This window comes from Eupeodes corollae, chromosome 2, assembly GCF_945859685.1.
Source record: "Eupeodes corollae chromosome 2, idEupCoro1.1, whole genome shotgun sequence".
In the NCBI taxonomy this organism is placed as follows: domain Eukaryota; kingdom Metazoa; phylum Arthropoda; class Insecta; order Diptera; family Syrphidae; genus Eupeodes; species Eupeodes corollae.
In genome coordinates this window covers 45,501,990-45,521,238 of record NC_079148.1, presented here as the reverse complement: position 1 = coordinate 45,521,238, position 19,249 = coordinate 45,501,990, and the positions used below count along the sequence as shown (strand labels likewise).

Sequence of the window (19,249 nt, the reverse complement as noted above, 5' to 3'; positions counted from 1 at the left end):
TACAAAAACAAAAATACTGTTATTTACCCTAACTTATCTTCGGCTATAAGACCAGTCTCTAATTGTAAAAAATTGCCAGAACTATTACTAGTTGCAACTACATAGACGACTGTTGAAATTGACCATTGACGAGGACGAATTTCAGTTTAAGGGAATCACAAACGTGCCACATTTAATAACTCAAGGAGACTTAAATGATTTAGTTCGGAATCTAAATTTGTCCAAAAAACAATCAGAACTATTAGGATATCGTCTAAAAAACTAAGCGATTTAGAAAAATCTGCATGGAAGGCTTTTAAAAATATTGTTGCAAATTTGTTGGGTAACCACAAGAGTGACAGCTACAGGGAGTTGGTTAGCGAGCTGTTAATGACATATAAAGCCATATAAAGACTCCCACCTGAATTCCACCCGGAAAAAAAATAACAAAAGTTGGTAAAAATTGATTTTCGACTCAAATATCTTTTCAAAAATTGTAGATATTCCCTTAAAACTACTTTTATCTTTCAAAAAATATTGTTGTTAACATTCAGTAAAATTAACAAAAGTTGGTAAAAAATGATTTTCGACTCAAATATCTTTTCAAAAATTGTATATAATAGCTTCTGACTAATTTTTACTTATAAGAAATATTGTTTTTACCATTAGGACAAATTTTGAGAAAAATAAAATTGACAGTTTTCTTACAAAAAATAAAATCCTAAAAAAAAATGTATAAAATTTAGTAAAAATTGAATTTCGATTCAAATATCTTTTCAAAAATTGTAGATATTGGCTTAGAATTACTTTTATCTTTCAAAAAATATTGTTGTTAACATTGACAGTTTTTGTACAAAAAATTAAAAACCTAAAAAACATTAAACAAAAGTTGCTAAAAATTGATTTTCGACTCAAATATAAAAATACCATTTCACAGAAAATATTGTTTTCGATTTTCAGTAATTTTTATATAAAAATTCAACGTTTTTTCATAAAAAATTAAATCTACATAAAATAGTACGCAAATTTTTTAAAAATTGATACGAGTACATATAGACAAACTTTTAAGCAAGATAAATCGACAGACGGGATGGGAAGTTATCAGTGTGAGTCGCATCCCAGCCTCTTTTTTTCTTGTTTTTTAATTAATTAATCTCATTTTCATTCATAATTGAACTTTTCTAATTGCTAAGAAGAATTCAAAAAGGCTAAATCAGAAAACTATAGCTTGTCGGCTTAGACATCAATCATCTGTCATCTGGGAATTATTTAGATCCCTTTTCATGATAAAATTTGATTATCCTTAACAAACATTTACCAATCAATAATAATTAAGAATTTAAAAGAAGTTACTCAAGAATCAATAGATTTTTTTCTATTTTTTCTTTATTATACCCAAAGTAAAATATATTTGTGTATTCAAAAAAATAAATACCACACACAAAATACATTCCCAATATATTGAAGAACCATCATTGAAAACCAGGAGTGCTTTGAAATGAAATTCTCTTCCTGAAAGAATTCACTAAAGACTTCCTTATTGGCATTGCATAGACAGGTAGCTATACTTGTATGCAATATGCATTCAACATCAAAAGAGAAAGTCCTTAACATATCGCACGTGGGCTATGTACCCGTATATGCCTTGTTTCCCACTGCTAACCCCGTGATTAACCGTCAAATGTAGGTTTATAGTGTTGACAAAATGGAGGTAAACAAAACGAAAAACCCCGATAAACAAATATTCAAACAAAATAAACAAATTTCCCAAAACACACACAAAACGTACACACACCAAAGCCAGAGAGGAAAACTTTGTTGCTTGCTGCAACTTCCTCAATCGCAAAATAAAAGGAAATGTCAGAAATATCTTACTTCCCATCCCTTAAGCATTATTTTGTGAATAAGCTTTATAAATGTTGTGCTTCCCTTTCCACATCCACATGGCTATGATGTTTGTTCTTCATTTTGACAAAACAAAAAACCCGGAATCTGTGTTGGGAAAAAGAGGAACAACAACTCCAATGATGTCACTGCGCAGTAACACTGACCTATAGACACTCTTAGGAATAGCATTCCTGAGCTAAAGCCGGAGTCGGAGAGCTGTTGGATGGTTTTGAGAATCATACTTCGAACACAGCAAAAATTATTAACAAGGGTAAGGATGATGGGGATGAAATCCGTATGCTTCTGGTATAACGTGCTCCAGCTGATGTGCAGCACAGCCACAGAGCTCATTGACTCCCACACTCTTAACCGTACAGCACAGCCATAACTGAGAAAAAGTGTCCGCCGAAACAGCTGATATTGCCCTTTGCATCCTTAACCCTGCTTCTTGTAAACCTTCCAACTTTGTTCTTGCTCACAACTCACGTATACCTACAACAATACAGAGAGCAAAGGAAAAATGCCGATGGCAATGGGGATGGGGTTGAACATGGGAATGGGAATAGGAATAGGACTAATGGCAAAGGCGACTGGTCTCTTCGCTCCCGCTAAGAAGGATATTGTATCCTGCCAACAACAGCATCGGAGCGGAGTACACAATTCGATATCGATTCATCTTCCCTGGGATCATCTCAGCCAGCACGCAATACTAATAAGAGGAAAGTCAATCTATTTAAACCCTCGACGGATGTGGTTTTCTGACCATTAAAACCGTGATATCGTAAAAAATAAGACTTTACTCGGTGTAAAATTTCATATAATTTCACGTTTCAAATTTGTGCTTGGTTTTTATTCCGTTTCCTAAAAGAAGCTCCCAATAATGTGAAGTTAAATAAATCCGTAATCACGCCTTTGTATAGATTTAATAATGAAGTTGATTTCTGTGTATACATTTCAATTAAATTAAATTTGAGATACAAACGTCCATCGAAAGTGCGAGTGCTATTGACAAAATGCAGTACAACGCCATGAGCGCCCAGGAGGTGATTCGGCTTGAAAAATCGGTGAGTGAGACGTGATGAATGATATGAGAGTGATAAGATATATTTTTATCTAATTATTTGTTTAATTTGACAATGGGAAAAATATAAGGTTGCTAACGCAGGAACACAGCTTTATACGGTTGCAACAAAACTTAGCGAAGTCGAACGAAGCCTTGATAACACAAGTGCCGAAGACATAGATGATGTGTGTGTTATGGAACTCCTTGAATCAATGACCGAAGTGAAAAATGAATATCAAAACTTACGCAAGGACATTCAAGAAGTGCAGCAACTTCAGAAGGATGTAACCACTTCAATACGCTTTCAAATGCGTACCATGCATCAGACATTTAAAATGTTAAAAAAACGTATAGAGTCAAGGACCGCACAAAACTGATTTTTTTGTTTGTTTTAAATTGCTCGAAGATATGAGTTTTTTATTTCAAATCGATGGTATGATGTGTGGAAAATGTCAATTCTATTTTTAACTAAATATTTCTTGACAAGGTTTTTTTATTTTTTTTTGTTTAAATATTTGAATATGCATATGTATTTTTTAAGTTAAGTTAGTTTATAGAAAAAAGTAATGTAGAATGGAGAATTTTATAGATAAAGATATATTTTGTATATAATTGTAATTTAGATGAATTATCGAGTCTTCTGCTAAGTATATGGCTTTGCTTTTGTAGCCATTCGAAATTATGTAGAAATTTTCGTTTGCTTAGAATGTATTTCCTTAATTTTTATTATTAGATAGTGGTTATACTTTAGGCTATTATTTTTAAATACAGATTGACAACTAGACTGATTTTTTATAAACATATAAAAGACTATTAGCATTATACACAAAACACACATAATATAATTATTGTATACATTAACCAATACATATTGCTTTTCAATTAACTAATATAATAAGTTCAAACAAGCTAGAAAGACATGTAATGGTCATATTCGTCGAACCAAATTGTTGCATGATCAGAAATTAAGGCAAAAAATGCTACAATGTCCCAACGGTAGTAAAAATTTCTGGTCATTTGTAAAAAACATACGAAACACCACGTCATCCTCGGTTTCAACGCTCGTCCACAATGTAAGCTCGATTGATAAAGCCAATTTGTTTGCAGCACAGTTTGCTGTTTATTTGACGCTACCGGAAAGTGCCATAAATTATACTGTTCTTGAGAGCGTAAATGATTCTATGGGACGAATCTTCTTTCGCATTCGTGCAGTTGCAAGAGTACTGAAAGACCTTGACATACACAGATCCGCTGGCCCGGATATTATTATTATTCACAGGTTTATTCACTGATTGATACTTTAAAATTTACGATAATTTTATAATTACCATTTGATTGAATATATTTAAATTACATTTAATAAAGTATGTGTACGTAAAATTAATTAAATTACAAGAAACGAATAATTCAATCAATTTTTAAAAACTAATTTAAATATATACATTATTTGAAAAGAGAGGTATAATTTTAGGTTATCTGAGCATAAGCCTCCCCCAGACTTCTCCATCTCCCATAGACTTCCAGCGTTTATGTTGTCCAGCTACGCTTCTTTTGCTTTCTAAGGGTATCTATTCGGTTACTAATTTTGTCCATCGATTATCAGGTGTAGGTATTACATGTCCTGCCCATTCCCATTTGAGTTTCTTAAGCCTGTGTCTAACGTCTTCAAAATTAGTTTGACTTCTTATATTCTGATGGTTAATTTGCTGGGCAATATGAACGTTCAAAATAACTCTCTCAGTTCAAATAAAAGATAAAAAGTTTAGAACCAAGTAGGTAGGAAGAATTTTATTGAGCGAATAAGTAAAAATGTAAGCGGCTTGTTCGTTAAAGACGAAGATTTGAATCGCGTGAATGAGATAGATATAGATATGTTTTTTTAAAAATAAACATGCACACTAGGTGCGTTCATGTTGATGTTTTTCATGGGATGTGTTCGGCAATGTTTTATTCAACACCTTCCCTCATTGTGAACTCATCTAATGTTGTTTAATTCCAATAGAAAGTCGAAGTTTAGAAAATGTTGGAGCGGGCAGCGCTTTCGTGAGAATGTCTGCTTTCTGCTCCTTTGTAGATACGTGTTTGACGTCTATGTGATTTTCGTTTTGTCAGCAGGTGTACTCACTGGTGATGAAGAATCCATATTGAAATTGCCTCAGGACTCATTCACAGTATTGCTTCTGGTTGATGATGAGTTTTGATTCCGAGGATATGATATGAAGTCCCAGAAAATATGAAGCTTTGTAATCAATTTTTAGGTGTTGCATCAGATTATTCAAAATGTTTATACTCGATGAGAATACAATTTGTTGAGAGTTTCTTTGAATTTTGCATTCCACACTCGTGGAGCCTGTTTAAGCCCGTACAAACTCTTTTTCAACTTCCAGATTTTGTTGTGATGTTCTATATCAGGCGGCGGAGTCACGCAAATTTGGTCTTCTAATTCACCATACAAAAAAGCAGTTTGTATGTCAAATTGACGCATGTGGAGTTGGCATACCATCAGCATCTGTCTTTCGTTTGAGAATCCATTTGCTTTGAATTGGCTTCATCCAGGTTTGTCTTTCAAGTACTTCATATGTTTCAGATTCGCGAAGTGATTCTAGCTCTTCAGACATAGCACTTAGCCATTGAGATTTTTCATTACCTGATAGAGCCTCATCATAAGTTGGACTTCCTTCGGCTGCAGCTATAGCACACATATCCCTTGTCATTCTATTCCTCAATGGGTAACGTTCATTTGTAGTGCTATCATTCTCTTGTGGTATGGTGTCAACATCTTTAGGGGTAACTTCTTGTGGATCATCCATCGGAAATGTAACTTCATCATCGCACTGGTCTTCGTTTGGCTGATTTTGTTGAGGGCTTTGCACAGATTGGCATTCAAAAATGCTGTAAGGTAATACACATAGATTTGATGTTTGATTTAAACTGGTATTTGTACACTCAAAAAAATGATTTGTCTTCGTCAAATAGGACGTCTCGAGTTATTACAATTTTCGATCCATTGTACAGTCTATAACCTTTGGTTTCATGATTGTAGCCTACAAAAGCAGCATGCTTACTTTTAGCATCCAATCCTTTACGATGTTCTTTTTGAATATGATAGAACGCACTGCATCCAAAAGTGTAAAGAGTCTTTTCCATAATTCAAAAGGCGATTTCCAATTGTTTGATCGAATGGGACAAATATTTCGTATCTGCACCGCTGTATTGACAGCTTCAGCCCAAAGTAACTGTGGGGCACCACAATCATAAAGCATCGAAAGAGCAGTCTCTTTCACTGTACGGTTTTGACTTTCAATAAAACCGTTCTGTTGACGTACATATGGTGTAGAAGTTTCGTGATGAACACAATGCTTTGCCAAAATGCTTTCAAACGCTCTGCACACAAACTCAGTACCATTGTCTGTTCTTACCGCTTTCACAATGATTGAGTTGGCGCGTGCTTTAGTCAGAAACTCGTCGAACTTAAATGCAGTATCAGATTTTTCTTGCAAGAAATAGACTTGAGTGTAGTTTGAAAAATCATCTTTAATTAGCAAAAAATACTTGGAACCTCCTAGAGAAGGAATCTGCATTGGTCCGCATAGATCAGCATGGACCAATTCACCTGGCCCCTTCTTTCTTGATTTTTCATCTTTGACAAAACTCTGTCGATGAGATTTTCCCAAAGCACATCCCTTGCAAAAGAATTTTTGTGGATCACCTATAGATAATTGTTTGTTCAGAGCTGATTGCTTGATTGTGTCGACGCTCAGATGTCCAAGGCGCTTGTGCCATCTTTCAATGCTAGGACTGACTGAAACATTCACAATATCTGAATGAACAATGCTCAAAGAAAGCTTATACAGCTGAGTAGATTCACAAAGTTGTCCAACTAGAAGAGTCTGTCCATTTCTTTTAACTTCCGCACGACCATTCTTAAAACTCGTAGCAGCACCTTGGCTGTCGGCTGAGCTGACACTGAATAAATTGAATCCAATGCTGGGAACAAAGAGTAAATTTATTAGCGTGTGGAATTGCACCTTACTACAAACATCTGATTTGATTTCCACATTGCCGATTCCATGTGCATACACCTTTTCCATATTTCCTAAGCAAACTGGATATTCGCGTTCATCAACAGCTCGGAAACTACTGAACGCACCTTTTTGGAAGCACATATGGCTCGATTCTCCAGAGTCAGTGTACCATCAGCAGTGAGCCATTAACGCCGATGATGTACCTTGTTTGTTGTCTCTTTGTTGTGCAAGTCGGGTGCGACATTCTTCCCACCAATGCCCACGTTGAATTCTTCTTCTTATCTGCTATAGATGTCTTTTTCTTGTTGTAATGAATCAATGCCTGATGGTCTGTAGCAGAATCATCTGATGGTTTCTCAAATAGAAGCATCTCCTCTTTCATTAGACGCTGGCTCAAATTTTGGAACGTTTGTTCCGACTGGGCCACGGAATCCCATGCTGATATGAAATGTTTGAATTGTGATGGAAGACTGCAGATGATTTTTGTAATTATTGCCGATTCTGCCATCGGAGCACCCAATTCCTCAAGCTGTTTAGCCATTTGTTCTATATCTGATATGTGGCTGGCCATGTTGTCGTCTTCCGACTTTCGATATTCATAGAACTTTTGTTGCAGTGTGCTGAGTGAGACTCCTGATTTCTGCTCATATATGAAAGAAAGTTTGGTCCACATCTTGGCTGCAGAGTCACTTGTCACTAAAAACTTCAGCTGGTTGAAATCCATTGACGAAGTGATTATGAGTTGTGCCTTTTTGCCTTTCTGAATCCAAGCAGCAAGGGCCAACTCCTCCGTTGGCTTTATGGATTCATCGAGAACGCAATCTAAATCATGGGCACGTAGATATACCAAAACCTGAAACTTCCAAAGCGAGTAATCTCTTCCATTAAATTTTTGCAAATTTATACTTTTGTCCATCGTGGTTAAGTAAAGCCTTTTCAGCAGAGATTTACAAAACAATTCGTGCTGATAAAGTGTTGAAATAAAAGATAAAAATTTTAGAACCAAGTAGGAAGAATTTTATTGAGCGAATAAATAAAAATATAAGCGGCTTGTTCGTTGAAGACGAAGATTTGAATCGCGTGAATGAGATAGATATAGATATGTTTTTTAAAAATAAACATGCACACTAGGTGCGTTCATGTTGATGTTTTTCATGGGATGTGTTCGGCAATGTTTTATTCAACACTCTCCATTGCTCTCTGACATGATTGAAGTTTCATTTCAGTGTTTTTTTGTGACTTGCTAAGTTTGGCACCCATAGGTGAGGACTGGAAGAACTGTTGAGCCAAACACATATTTCCTTGTTTTATTCGAAATATTCAATGTAAGAAGATGCTTTACGTTCCAGAACTGTTTCAAGCGTTCGTCATTCGCTGCTCTATATAGTTTTTTTCTTTGTCTTTGAATGAGATAATCTGACCAAGGTATGTGTAGTCTTCAACGTATTCCAATATATTGTTATTAACACTAACTGGATCAGAAGCACTATTTGTCATAATTTTAGTTTTCTGCTGATTTGTTGACAACACAATATTTCCGCATTCCGAGCACGGTTCGTTCAGCATCGTTTGAAGTTTTTTTCTGCTGTTTGCGATAATTATAACGTCATCGAGAGACATTTGCCATTTATCTTCAATCCTTTGTCTTCCCAGTCTAGCTTTCTAAATACTCCTTCTAAGGCTGCAGAAAAGAGTGCTGGTGAAATTGGATCTCCTTGCCTTATTTGCGATATTTTAAAATCTGGTCCGATGCATTCCGTTTTTATGTGGGATGTGCTCCTGTCATACATTTTCTTTAGGAATCGAACTATTTTTTCCAAATAAATCTCTGCTCTTCTGTGTCAAACGCTTTTGCAAAATCGATGAAGGCAAAGTATATTGTGATGTTATACCCTTTGCATTTTTCTATTATTTTATTAACGGTTTGTAGATGATCTATTGTCGAAAAACCTGAACTAAAACCGGCTTGTTCAAAAGGTTGATTTAAATTAAGAGTGGTTTTCATTCTCTCAAATAAACACTTTGCAAAAACCTTGTAAATATATCGATGATATTATGCTTATCGGGCGATAATTGTTGATATCGTGCCTGTTCCCTTTTTTATGTATGAGAATTATTTCCGATTTCGTCCATTGGTCTGGGACTTCCTCGGTGACCAAAACCTGATTGAAAATAGTAGTCAACCAGTTGTCCAGTGAAAAGTTGCCGAACTTTAGGTATTCAGCTAATATCCCATTGTTTCCTCGCTCTATTTCACTTTTAAGAAATGGTGGAAAATCTTCCTCCTGGTTTTGTCGCTCTAGAAATATATCATCAGTGTCTACTATGCGTGTTTTGTATGGATCAATGTAGAAGTTTGTAGCTATTTGGTAAATATTCTTCCTTTCGCGAATTCTTTTACCATTATCCGCCATTGCTGTTATCCACTCTTTATAATCTTGGATTGCATTCTTTGCCTTTTTTTATTGATCTCGTTTCTTCGATTAGAGGTTGTCATTGAATTTTTGGATGTCTTCTTGACAACGTTCTTCCGTATATTTTCAGACCCTGTTTTTCTTGGGCATTCAGATTGGTCTTTTTTCGAATACTATCACTAAGTGCTATCATATTTAGAGTTTCACTAGATAGTTTTTACGGTTTTTGAGATACAGCAGTAAGAATATACCTGTCTGCAGATTCTTTTATAGTTTTTTCCATTTTATTATATGCTATTTGAGTAGGTTCATTTAACCTTGATATAATGTTATATCGTTGTTAAAGATCAGCTCCGATGATCTGATTCGAATTGAAAGTTATTAAGTACAGACACATCTGTTGGCCGAAATCCTCCACGGTGGCAGCCCGGGTTGGAAGTTTATTCTTCAGTTTGTCCATCATAAAATTGTCTTCGTTATTAATAATTGGCTCACAGGGGTTGACTTTTGACATTTGTTGTGGTTGATTGTTCGTTAGTTGTTATTGATTTGTTGTTTTTTCGAAGTTATCTACAGCCAATTGGTTACCATTTTTAGCGTCGGCACTTTGACCCATAGTGACGGTTTTCTTGAGGACATATTTCATCAGGGGGGATGATGATGACGATGAGAAAATTTTATTTTTTGTTTGTGGTCTACTGTTCTTTTTGGACGAAATCCTCGCTATATCGGATAGTATCTCCCCAATTGTTCTGAAAAGGTGCTCTTCATCGCTGGCAAAACCACTAGTTTAACTTTTCCATCTTTCCTACTCTACAGGTCCCTTTCCGAGCGGATGGAAAACTGCATTTGTCCAGCCTGTCCCTAAAAAAGGCGAATCCTCCTCTCCCTCTAACTATCGTCCAATACCACTCACGTTCTTTCGACGGTCATGGAAACGCTGATTAATTATCAGCTCAAGAAATAACTCGAAGAATGGAAGCTTATTAATAACCGACAGTATGGTTTTCATAGCAATAGGTCCACTGGTGATCTCATGGTTCATCTCACCGAACAGTGGAGCAAATCTTTACATCGTTTTGGAGAAAGTAAGATTATTGCACTTGATATTTCAAAAGCATTTGATAAAGTTTGGCACCAAGCTCTCTTATCGAAAATGCGTGCTTTTGGTATTGATGAATCTCTTCTTCGTTGGATTAGAAATTACCTTTCTAACCGTTCAATACAAGTTGTATTGGATGGTTACAAGTCTGAAATTCATAAAATAAATGCTGGTGTTCCCCAGAGCTCCGTTTTGTCTCCGACGCTCTTTCTTATATTCATAAATGATCTTTTTCGCCGACGACAGTACCCTCAGCTTCTCATACTGGTTTCTAGATTCACATCCTTGTCCTTCGGATGTGGAATTTCAACGGCAGCGTATGATAAGCTCATTGAATTCTGATCTTAGCATTTCTCCGACGCGACGGTGCAAGAAATTTTTCACCCCTTCTGATCTGGCTGTAATTTACAAAGCCTTCATCAGTCCAAAGCTTGAATACAATTCGCATATCTGGGCAGGTGCCCCTAAAACAAGTTTAAATATCTTGGATAGAATTTAAAAAAAGGGCTTTAAAAATGATAGGCGACAGAACTATAATCGAAAAATTTACATCGTAAGAACACCGCCGCAATGGTTAATACCTTTCGTTGTTTTATCAATATTTTTACAAACAATGTTCTGTTAAACTAGCCTGTTGCATTCCACCCTAAAAACTTCTAGGAATGCTCATCAGTTTACACTTGAGCTTAATTCCGGGCGTACTGTCAAGTATAGAGATTCTTTCTTAAATCGCTTTACCCTACTCTGTGTTTCCCTCCCATTTTGATGTTCAGAACTTTAAGACCAATGTGCACGGTATCTCCTTTTAAATCCTCCATATTTTCCTAACGCTCGCAATGCGTTTAAATATAAACATATAAAGGGTACCAATTACCCCTTGAGTGCCTATAAATTATTTAAAAAAAAAAAACTAATTAATCTTGATTTATTTGTATCTGGTCTCAAGACATAAATAATGTGACATTACTTCCTTTTTAACTTGGGATTAGTTTCATACTACTACAGAACATTTTTGGATTCGTTATGGCCCAATATTTTTAACATAATCAACATCAATCTTATGGAAGACTTAAAATTAGGGGGTCCTAAAATGTTTGCCATAGATATTAAAAAAAAAAGGAGAGAAATCAATTATGGCCTTTTTTATGCTGTTCCTTAATAACTCCTTGAATTTCATGTTGAAGGTATTGAATACATTTTTAAGAGCATCGATCTAGAACTTATCTTTGGCCAATTATTTGCACCGCTTCGAGAAATTACACGGTTCGGAAATATTTTTGGAAAACTGTGAGTGTTTGGATTGTGTGTGACAGAAAGCGCCACAAAGTTGTGTTTGATTTTTATTTATGGCGTCTTTTGTCAATTGTCAAATGTGACAGCTGCTAACCTTCTATTCAATTGTTAAATGTGACAGCTGCTAACCTTATATGCAAAAACACATTTGGCAGGTTAAGACGACATAAGAGACCTGAATGTAACCAAGTTTCTAGTATCTGTTTGGCCAGCTACCAAAAAATTGCCTTCCAATTAAAGCAACCATATTGGAAAGTTGACTGGAAAGGATAGATAGATAGATATTTTATTTCTTTCTTAAAATATTATTTGAAACCGCTCAGTTCACACAGAGATTTGATATTAAAAATATATCTTTCTACTGAATAAGTTATTTTTCAACAATATAATTAAAAATTCAAAAAGAAAGCCTTTATATTTTGACTTGAAAAGTAGTCAAAAAAAATCTCCCGAAATATCAAGTCTTTTCTACTTGTGTCAAAATGATATCTTATTATAATTGTTCATTCAACTGAAAGCTGAACTTTATTGCTTCAACTTCATGTTTGTGGAAGTTTTTTTTTAATATGAACTCAAAGAAGCGGTTTCTGAAGTAAAGTTCTGAATTTGAAATTCATGACGCTTGAAAAACTAACTACTTCCCGTGATCAAAATTTGCGTTCAAAGAAAAAAGTTGTCTGCAAATAAAGTCCCTTATATTGTCGGAACATGCCCATTTGATATTTCGTTTTTTTTCTACGAAAACAATTAGAATTCGGTAGTACCCGTGGCATGATGGTAAGTGCGTTGGACTGTCATGCTAGAGGTCTTGGGTTCGATCCCTGCCTATGCCATCTAAAGTCTTTTCACGGGTAATGCCTCTTGCGAGGAATTGACAAATTCTCCAAGAGTAACTATTGTCATGAAAAAGTGCTTTCTCAAAATTTGGCGTTCGGAGTCGGCATATAAACTGTAGGTCCCCTCCATTCCTGACAACATTACTCGCACACAGGAATGGTTGAGAGTTGTAAGTCACTAGGCCTTGGTTCTCAACGGACTGTCGCGCCACCCAAATTATTTAATTATTAATATGAAGTCTGCTTTGAGAAACAAGTCTTTAGAGCTCTTTAGGTCCAGTGAAGGCCATATGAGTTTTGTGGCTGCCCATGTTGGTAAGTTGTGCCTCCTAGAATTTGCTATCGCAAAAGCTGTTTCTTTTAGCAAAAGTTTACATGTAGCTATCGGTATACCTATCTCCTCCCTTTCAGGTGAAATAGGCATGACGGTTCCATTTTTAGCGAGTTCATCGGCTCTACAATTTCCCGTGATGTCTCTGTGGCCCGGCACCCAAAATAGGTGAATGATAAATTGCTGCGCCATCTCCATAAGAGACGATCGGCAATCGAAGGCCGTTAAAGATTTGGTTGAGACACCGTTAAGGGATTTGATAGCAGCCTCACTGTCAGAGAAGATGCGGATATCAGAAGTTGATATCACGTTTTCTTTTAGCCAGAAGAGAACCTCTTTGATCGCTAAAATTTCCGCTTGAAAGACGCTACAATGATTAGGGAGGCGGAATGAAATGCTTAGATTAAGCTTTTCTGAGTACACACCACTCATTTGTCTTGGATCCATCTGTATAAAAATGAATACTTTTGTTATCCTGGAGCTTTTTGTCTTCCCGTTCATCTCTGGATGGAATGGATATCTGGAAGCTTTTTTCCAAATAGGGGTTTAGGAATAGTGTAGTCTATGTACTTTGGTATAGAAGCAAAGGGGTTCAAAATGATGGAGTGCCCCACATTGTTGTTGGTCCATTGAGATGAGGCGTCGAGTCTTATCGCTGTACTCGCTGCCACTTATTTACTGAAGATGCCGAGGGGTGTCAGATGGAGGAGAGTGTCTAACGCTGCTGAGGGTGTAATTCTCAATGCCCCTCTTATGCAGAGACATGCAGTGCGTTGGACTCTGCTGATTTTGTCGTAGTATGTGACTTTCTCCAGTGCAGTCCACCATACTGCAACCCCGTACATAAGTATTGGTCGGATGACCGATGTGTATAGCCAGTAGGTAATGCGAGGTTGAAAACTCCATTTGCTTCCTATGGCTTTCTTGCAAAGGAAAAGAGCTGCTGTAGCTTTTTTAACTCTTTCCTGTATATTAATTTTCCAACTTAATTTGTTGTCCAATATCAGACCAAGGTATTTGGCTTCATTGGTAAAAATTAGCGGTACACCTTTTATTGAAGGTGGTACAATTACTGGGATCGTGTATTTCCGTGTGAAAAGGACGAGGTCTGTTTTTTGGGGATTAATACTAAGTCCGCAGTGATCAGCCCATCTAGTGAGCATATTGAGTGCATTTTGGAGGAGGTCTCTCAGTGTATTAGGATGTTACCCTGTGACGGCGATAGCAACATCATCGGCATACACAATCACTCTGTAGCCTTCCCTCTCAAGGGATATGTTCCACAGGAGAGGGGACAGAACACCACCTTGCGGAGTGCCTCTACTGACAGACCTTTTTGTGCAAAAATCTCCCAAACTAGAGTTGATGATCCTGCTTTTTAGCATTAGATTAATCAACTCACAGATTAAGTATTCGACGTTTAAGGTCGTCATAGCAGATGTGATAGCGGATGTGTCAACGTTGTTGAAAGCGCCCTAAATATCCAGAAAGGCCTCCATAGTATATTCTTTTTGCTCTAGGGAGTATTCGGTAGTTCTTACCAGAGGGTGCAAGGCTGTTTCTACCGATTTCCCTTTGCAGTAAGCATGCTGAGACATTGAAAGTCTCTTCTCAATGTTGTTACGTATATGGAAATCGATCAATCGTTTCAAAGTTTTGAGAATGAAAGATGATAGACTAATAGGTCGTAGGTTTTAAGGGTTAACATGCGAGCATTTGCCCGCCTTGGGAATGAAAACTACCTTTACATCTTTCCAACGGACTGATTTTTTTAGATTAGATTAAGATTCATTTATTTAACACAGTTTTGACATTTTGTTTTGTTACAATTTTTAAATGAATGAAATGACAATGGCGAAATTTGCCGTCTGTCGGAGGGACCTATATTATAGTATCTACTAGGTTCTTGTATGTAACTTAAATATTCTAAATAAATTCCGTAATAATTAGTTTTCTATAATTTAGAGCTTCATTGCAGTATTTATATATTGCTTCCCAATTCGGTCCATTAAGTAGTTCCTTGAGTTCCTCTAGAGTTAAAGATGGTTTTTGGAAATACTGCATCCTCCAGTTTCTCAATATTGGACAAATACCCATGAAATGAAACGTGTCTTCTCTAGCATGTTGATTACATAGTGTGCAGTAATTGGTTTCGCTATTGTTAAAAGACGTTCCATTCAAGTTGAGGAGTTCCCCTCTTGCTCTAAACAACAACGATATTTTTCTGCAGCTATTCGAGTCTTTGAAATAATTATTTTCGTTGAGGTTATGGACTAGAGTTGGGTATATGAGTCGGTTTTCTGATTCTAGTGCTTTTTTCGTGTAGTTTTCTCTGTGTTTTATATCTAATTCTCTTATTATAGCATACATTTGATTTCTGAGTTCTAATGGTCTTTCAATGTTTACATCCAAAGGTGAGTCGACTGATTCAGCTAGTTCTTTCCATTTTTGTATAAAGGGATGATTCCTTCTGATAGCATACAATCCTAGAACGTGTTGCAGCCTTTCTTGACTATACGTCGAGATAACTTTTATGATGTAGTCAACATGTAGTTTCAGAGTGAATATATAAAGAGTGGCTAGTCCCGTTTCGAGATGAAGCATATAATTTGGAGTATTTTTAGGAAGCTGAAATACTTTTTTGATGAAGAATCTTTGTAGTTTTTCGACTTCCTCGAATTCTTGAAAGCCCCACACCTGAGCTCCATAGCACATCATTGAACGTAGAACCCCTTCATATATCTTGTATTTAGCTGAATTCGGTACCTCTTTCTTTCTCAATAGGAGATTCCAACTAATATTAATGGCATTTTTCGTTGTGATAAGTTTTGAAGAGAGATGTTGTTTCATATTGAAGGTTGGAGTTACATCGATTCCAAGGTACTTGTAGGTTTTGACTACTTCAATATTCTCTCTACCGCAATACCATTTCTCTCTTCGTGAGCATCGTCCTCTCGAACAGCCTGCTACCATAATTTTAGATTTATCAAGGTTGATGATAAGGTTCCAGGAATTACAATATTCGTTTAGCTTATTAATCATCAGCTGTAAACTTTCAGGTGATTCAGCTAGTAAAATCAGGTCATCAGCGTAAAGGAGACATTTTATAACTTTGTCAGCTATGTTTATTCCGGCAGGTAAACAGGATGTTACATCGTCTATGAAAAGGACAAACAGCATGGCACTTAGTAAACATCCTTGTTTTAAACCAGTTTTGGTTTCAAACCATTCCGATGCTTTTCTTCCATCCCATACTGCTGATTTTGATCCGTTGTACAGTTCCTTTATTATCCTTAGCATTTTTGTCGACATTCCCAGTTGATTTAATTTAAAATATAGCGCTTTTCTATGTATAGTGTCGAAGGCTGCCTTGAAGTCTACAAAGAAAATATATAATTTACGTTGACGGAGTTGGAAATCCTGGATAATTGTATTTATCACAAAGATATTATCAGTAGTCGAAAAACCAGAGCGGAAACCTGATTGATATACACTGAGATGTCTGTTTTCATCTACCCAATTTGTTATACGAGAAAGTAACACTCCTGTAAATATTTTTGCTATAGCATTTGTAAACGAGATACCTCTATAATTTGTTGGATCATTTGGGTCTCCTTTTTTATATATGGGAAATACTAGAGCTTCTTTGAAAGAGTTAGGTACCTGTCTCGTCTCCAGCGTATGCTAGTCCAACGGACTGTTGCGCCACCTAATTCATTTATTTTAATTGAAATTCGGTTACGTCGACGTCGTTTGCAAAAACTGTATGCATGTTCTGCCAGTTTTGAGTTTTAGAGTTTGGGATAGCCCTTTTCAATTTTCTCAGTAAGGTAGGTTTTGGTAGTAAGGTAAGGTTTTGAAATAAAATGTATGCATTTCTCAATTAACTTCGAAGGCCTCACAAAATGAATTGTTAGTGATAAGATTCCGTCAAAGTTTAGTCTCTTGGCTATTCGAAGGATACTCCTTACAAAAACTCTTATAGCTTAATCTAAGCATCTATATTTTATGACAGTTGTAAGAAGTTGCTTATCCTCTTCCGCATCTTGTAGAAAGCAGTATTAATTTTGTGTGTGTCTTCAAAGCAGGCAAGCTTGGGCTAAGTAGTGATTTTGATGCATCATCTTGTGTTGATTTTCGTCAGATGCCTTATACTGTGGATATATTTTGACAAAGTTGTTGAACAATATAGTGAGAAACATCACCATTCACATCCAGTTGATATTATAGGCCTCGTTTCCGGATATGATGATCAATCTACAATTAAGTCCAGTTTCGACTTAACAATTTACTTTTTTAGACAAACTGCACGAATGTGAAACGCCTTAAACAGACCACTCATATTGCTATATTAATATATTCCAAACCAACGTACATATATCTTCTTTAAAATCCTTTTCCACTCTCCAAATCAATGGAAGTCTGTTTGGCATTTTAAGGTTAGTCATTACGCTTTAATATACAAAAAATAAACTCACCTTTAAAGTGTTTTGTCTGCCTTATGTTTGAAATCATTAAACTTTTGTTAGGAACTTATCACTTAAAGTGATTACGATAATCTTTACTTATAAGGACCTTGTATACAATCTTCAACAAATCCACTTAGTTGAATGATATAAAAAATACTGTTGAAAATTTCTTTTAAAGAGAGACTTTTACAACGTATATTTCCCATCCAGAATTGCCTCACGAAGGCCACCGAAAATTAGAGAAGGTATAAAATACAAACAAACAGCTACACCGTAACACGTACGAATATGCAACAAATAAAAAATGTCCATAAAAACCATAAAACTTAAAATAAAAAATACGCGTTTCAGGAAGAATAGCTTTTTTAGCAGCAAGAATAGCTTTTTTTATGTCCTAATGGTGCGGCAAAAAAAATCCAACGAAAAGGATTCTACACAGAATGCTCTTTGCCATATTACCTGTGTAAATAAAGTAAGCCATTAATTTAAAGGGATTCCCTTAATGAGTGCGAAAAGGAACCTAAAAGACACAGGACGATACATACCTTTCGAAAGACTTTTATCATGATACAATCGTATTGATGTGAAAGTCAAGCATGAATTTAAAAAAAGGGCCACAAGAATCACCGATGAGAAATTTAAGTGTTTCAAAATGTAGCACCGGTTTTCAAAGCAACTACTTCATATCGAACATAGGGACAAATAGCTGCTATTAAATACTTGCGGTTTGCTTAATCGTAATAGAAAAGATTTTATATAAAGAAATAAACAAACGAATTATTTATTAATTTCAAGTGTCGAAATTGTTATCTTACTTACTTACTTACTTAAGGTGGCGCTACAGTCCGGGGCGGACCTGGGCCTCAACCAACAAGCGTCTCCAGCCAGCTCGGTCCCTAGCTAGCTGTCTCCAGTTTCGCACGCCAAGTTGGTTGAGTTCTTCACCCACCTGAGTGCGCCACCTGAGTCGCGGTCTTCCTCTACTGCGCCGTCTCTCGGGATTGGATTCGAAGACCATCCGCTCTACATGACCTAGCCATCTAAGCCGTTGGACTTTAATTCTGCTAACTAGGTCAGTGTCGCCCGTACAGTTCGTCGTTATATCTTCTCCTCCATTCTCCATCTATGCGTACGAGACAAAAAATCACCCGAAGAATTTTTCTCTACAAGCATCCTAAGACGCTCTCATCTTTCTTTGACAGGGTCCAGGCCTCAGCGCCATAGATGAGAACCGGGATGATGAAAGTCTTATTGATGGTGATTTTACATGCTCAAGAGAGGACTTTACTTCTCAATTGCCTTCTAAGTCCAAAGAGGCAGCGATTTGCAAGAATTATTCTTCGTTTGATTTCAGCGCTGGTGTCGTTGTCTGTATTAATAGTGGTGCTTAGGTAGACAAAGTCCTTAACTACCTCAAAGTTATAGCAGTCCATGGTGGCGTTTTGTCCAAGACGTCGTCGTTCAGTGTCCTTTTTTGATGACAGCATATACTTGGTCTTGCCCCCATTGACCACTAAACCCATCTTCTTCGCTTCCGTCGCAATGCTCGAAAACGCTCCACTGACATCACGCTTTGATCTTCCAATTATGTCAATTTCATCTGTGTATCCTTTGGAAGATTGTGCCTCTAGTGTTGACGGTTGAGTTTTACACAATTCTTTCCAGAACGATGTTGAAGAAGTCGTATGACAGTGCATCGCCTTGTCTAAAACCTTTTTTGACATCAAATGAATCGGTAAGATCTTTTCCGACCTTGATAAAGCAGCGTGCATTCTCCATCGTCATTCTGCACAAACGGATAAGTTTGACATTGATGCCAAAACTAGACATTGCTCGGTAGAGCTCTTTCC

The 19,249-nt window shown here is 36.4% G+C and overlaps 2 protein-coding genes across 2 annotated transcripts; one reads left to right on the top strand and one right to left on the bottom strand.

The window, feature by feature from the left end:
* Positions 1 to 2,879: 2,879 nt before the first annotated feature.
* LOC129944891 (uncharacterized) lies at positions 2,880 to 6,757 on the top strand. Its single transcript, XM_056054553.1, has 3 exons — positions 2,880 to 2,930; positions 3,019 to 3,284; positions 6,661 to 6,757. Exons 1-3 carry the CDS (start codon positions 2,880 to 2,882, stop codon positions 6,755 to 6,757), a joined length of 414 nt encoding a protein of 137 aa, XP_055910528.1.
* A 357-nt stretch (positions 6,758 to 7,114) lies between these two features.
* LOC129944890 (uncharacterized) lies at positions 7,115 to 7,870 on the bottom strand. The gene has a single exon (XM_056054552.1). It carries the CDS (start codon positions 7,868 to 7,870, stop codon positions 7,115 to 7,117), a length of 756 nt encoding a protein of 251 aa, XP_055910527.1.
* Between the last annotated feature and the right edge of the window lie 11,379 nt (positions 7,871 to 19,249).

Excerpts from the sequence above, each read along its gene's own strand:
- LOC129944890 (XM_056054552.1), bottom strand. The coding sequence starts at position 7,870 with ATGGACAAAAGTATAAATTTGCAAAAATTTAATGGAAGAGATTACTCG.
- LOC129944891 (XM_056054553.1), top strand. The coding sequence starts at position 2,880 with ATGCAGTACAACGCCATGAGCGCCCAGGAGGTGATTCGGCTTGAAAAA. Across the intron at positions 2,931-3,018 it reads TGATTCGGCTTGAAAAATCG|GTTGCTAACGCAGGAACACA; the intron begins GTGAGTGAGACG and ends GAAAAATATAAG. Across the intron at positions 3,285-6,660 it reads ATGTTAAAAAAACGTATAGA|AGCTGATTGCTTGATTGTGT; the intron begins GTCAAGGACCGC and ends TTGTTTGTTCAG.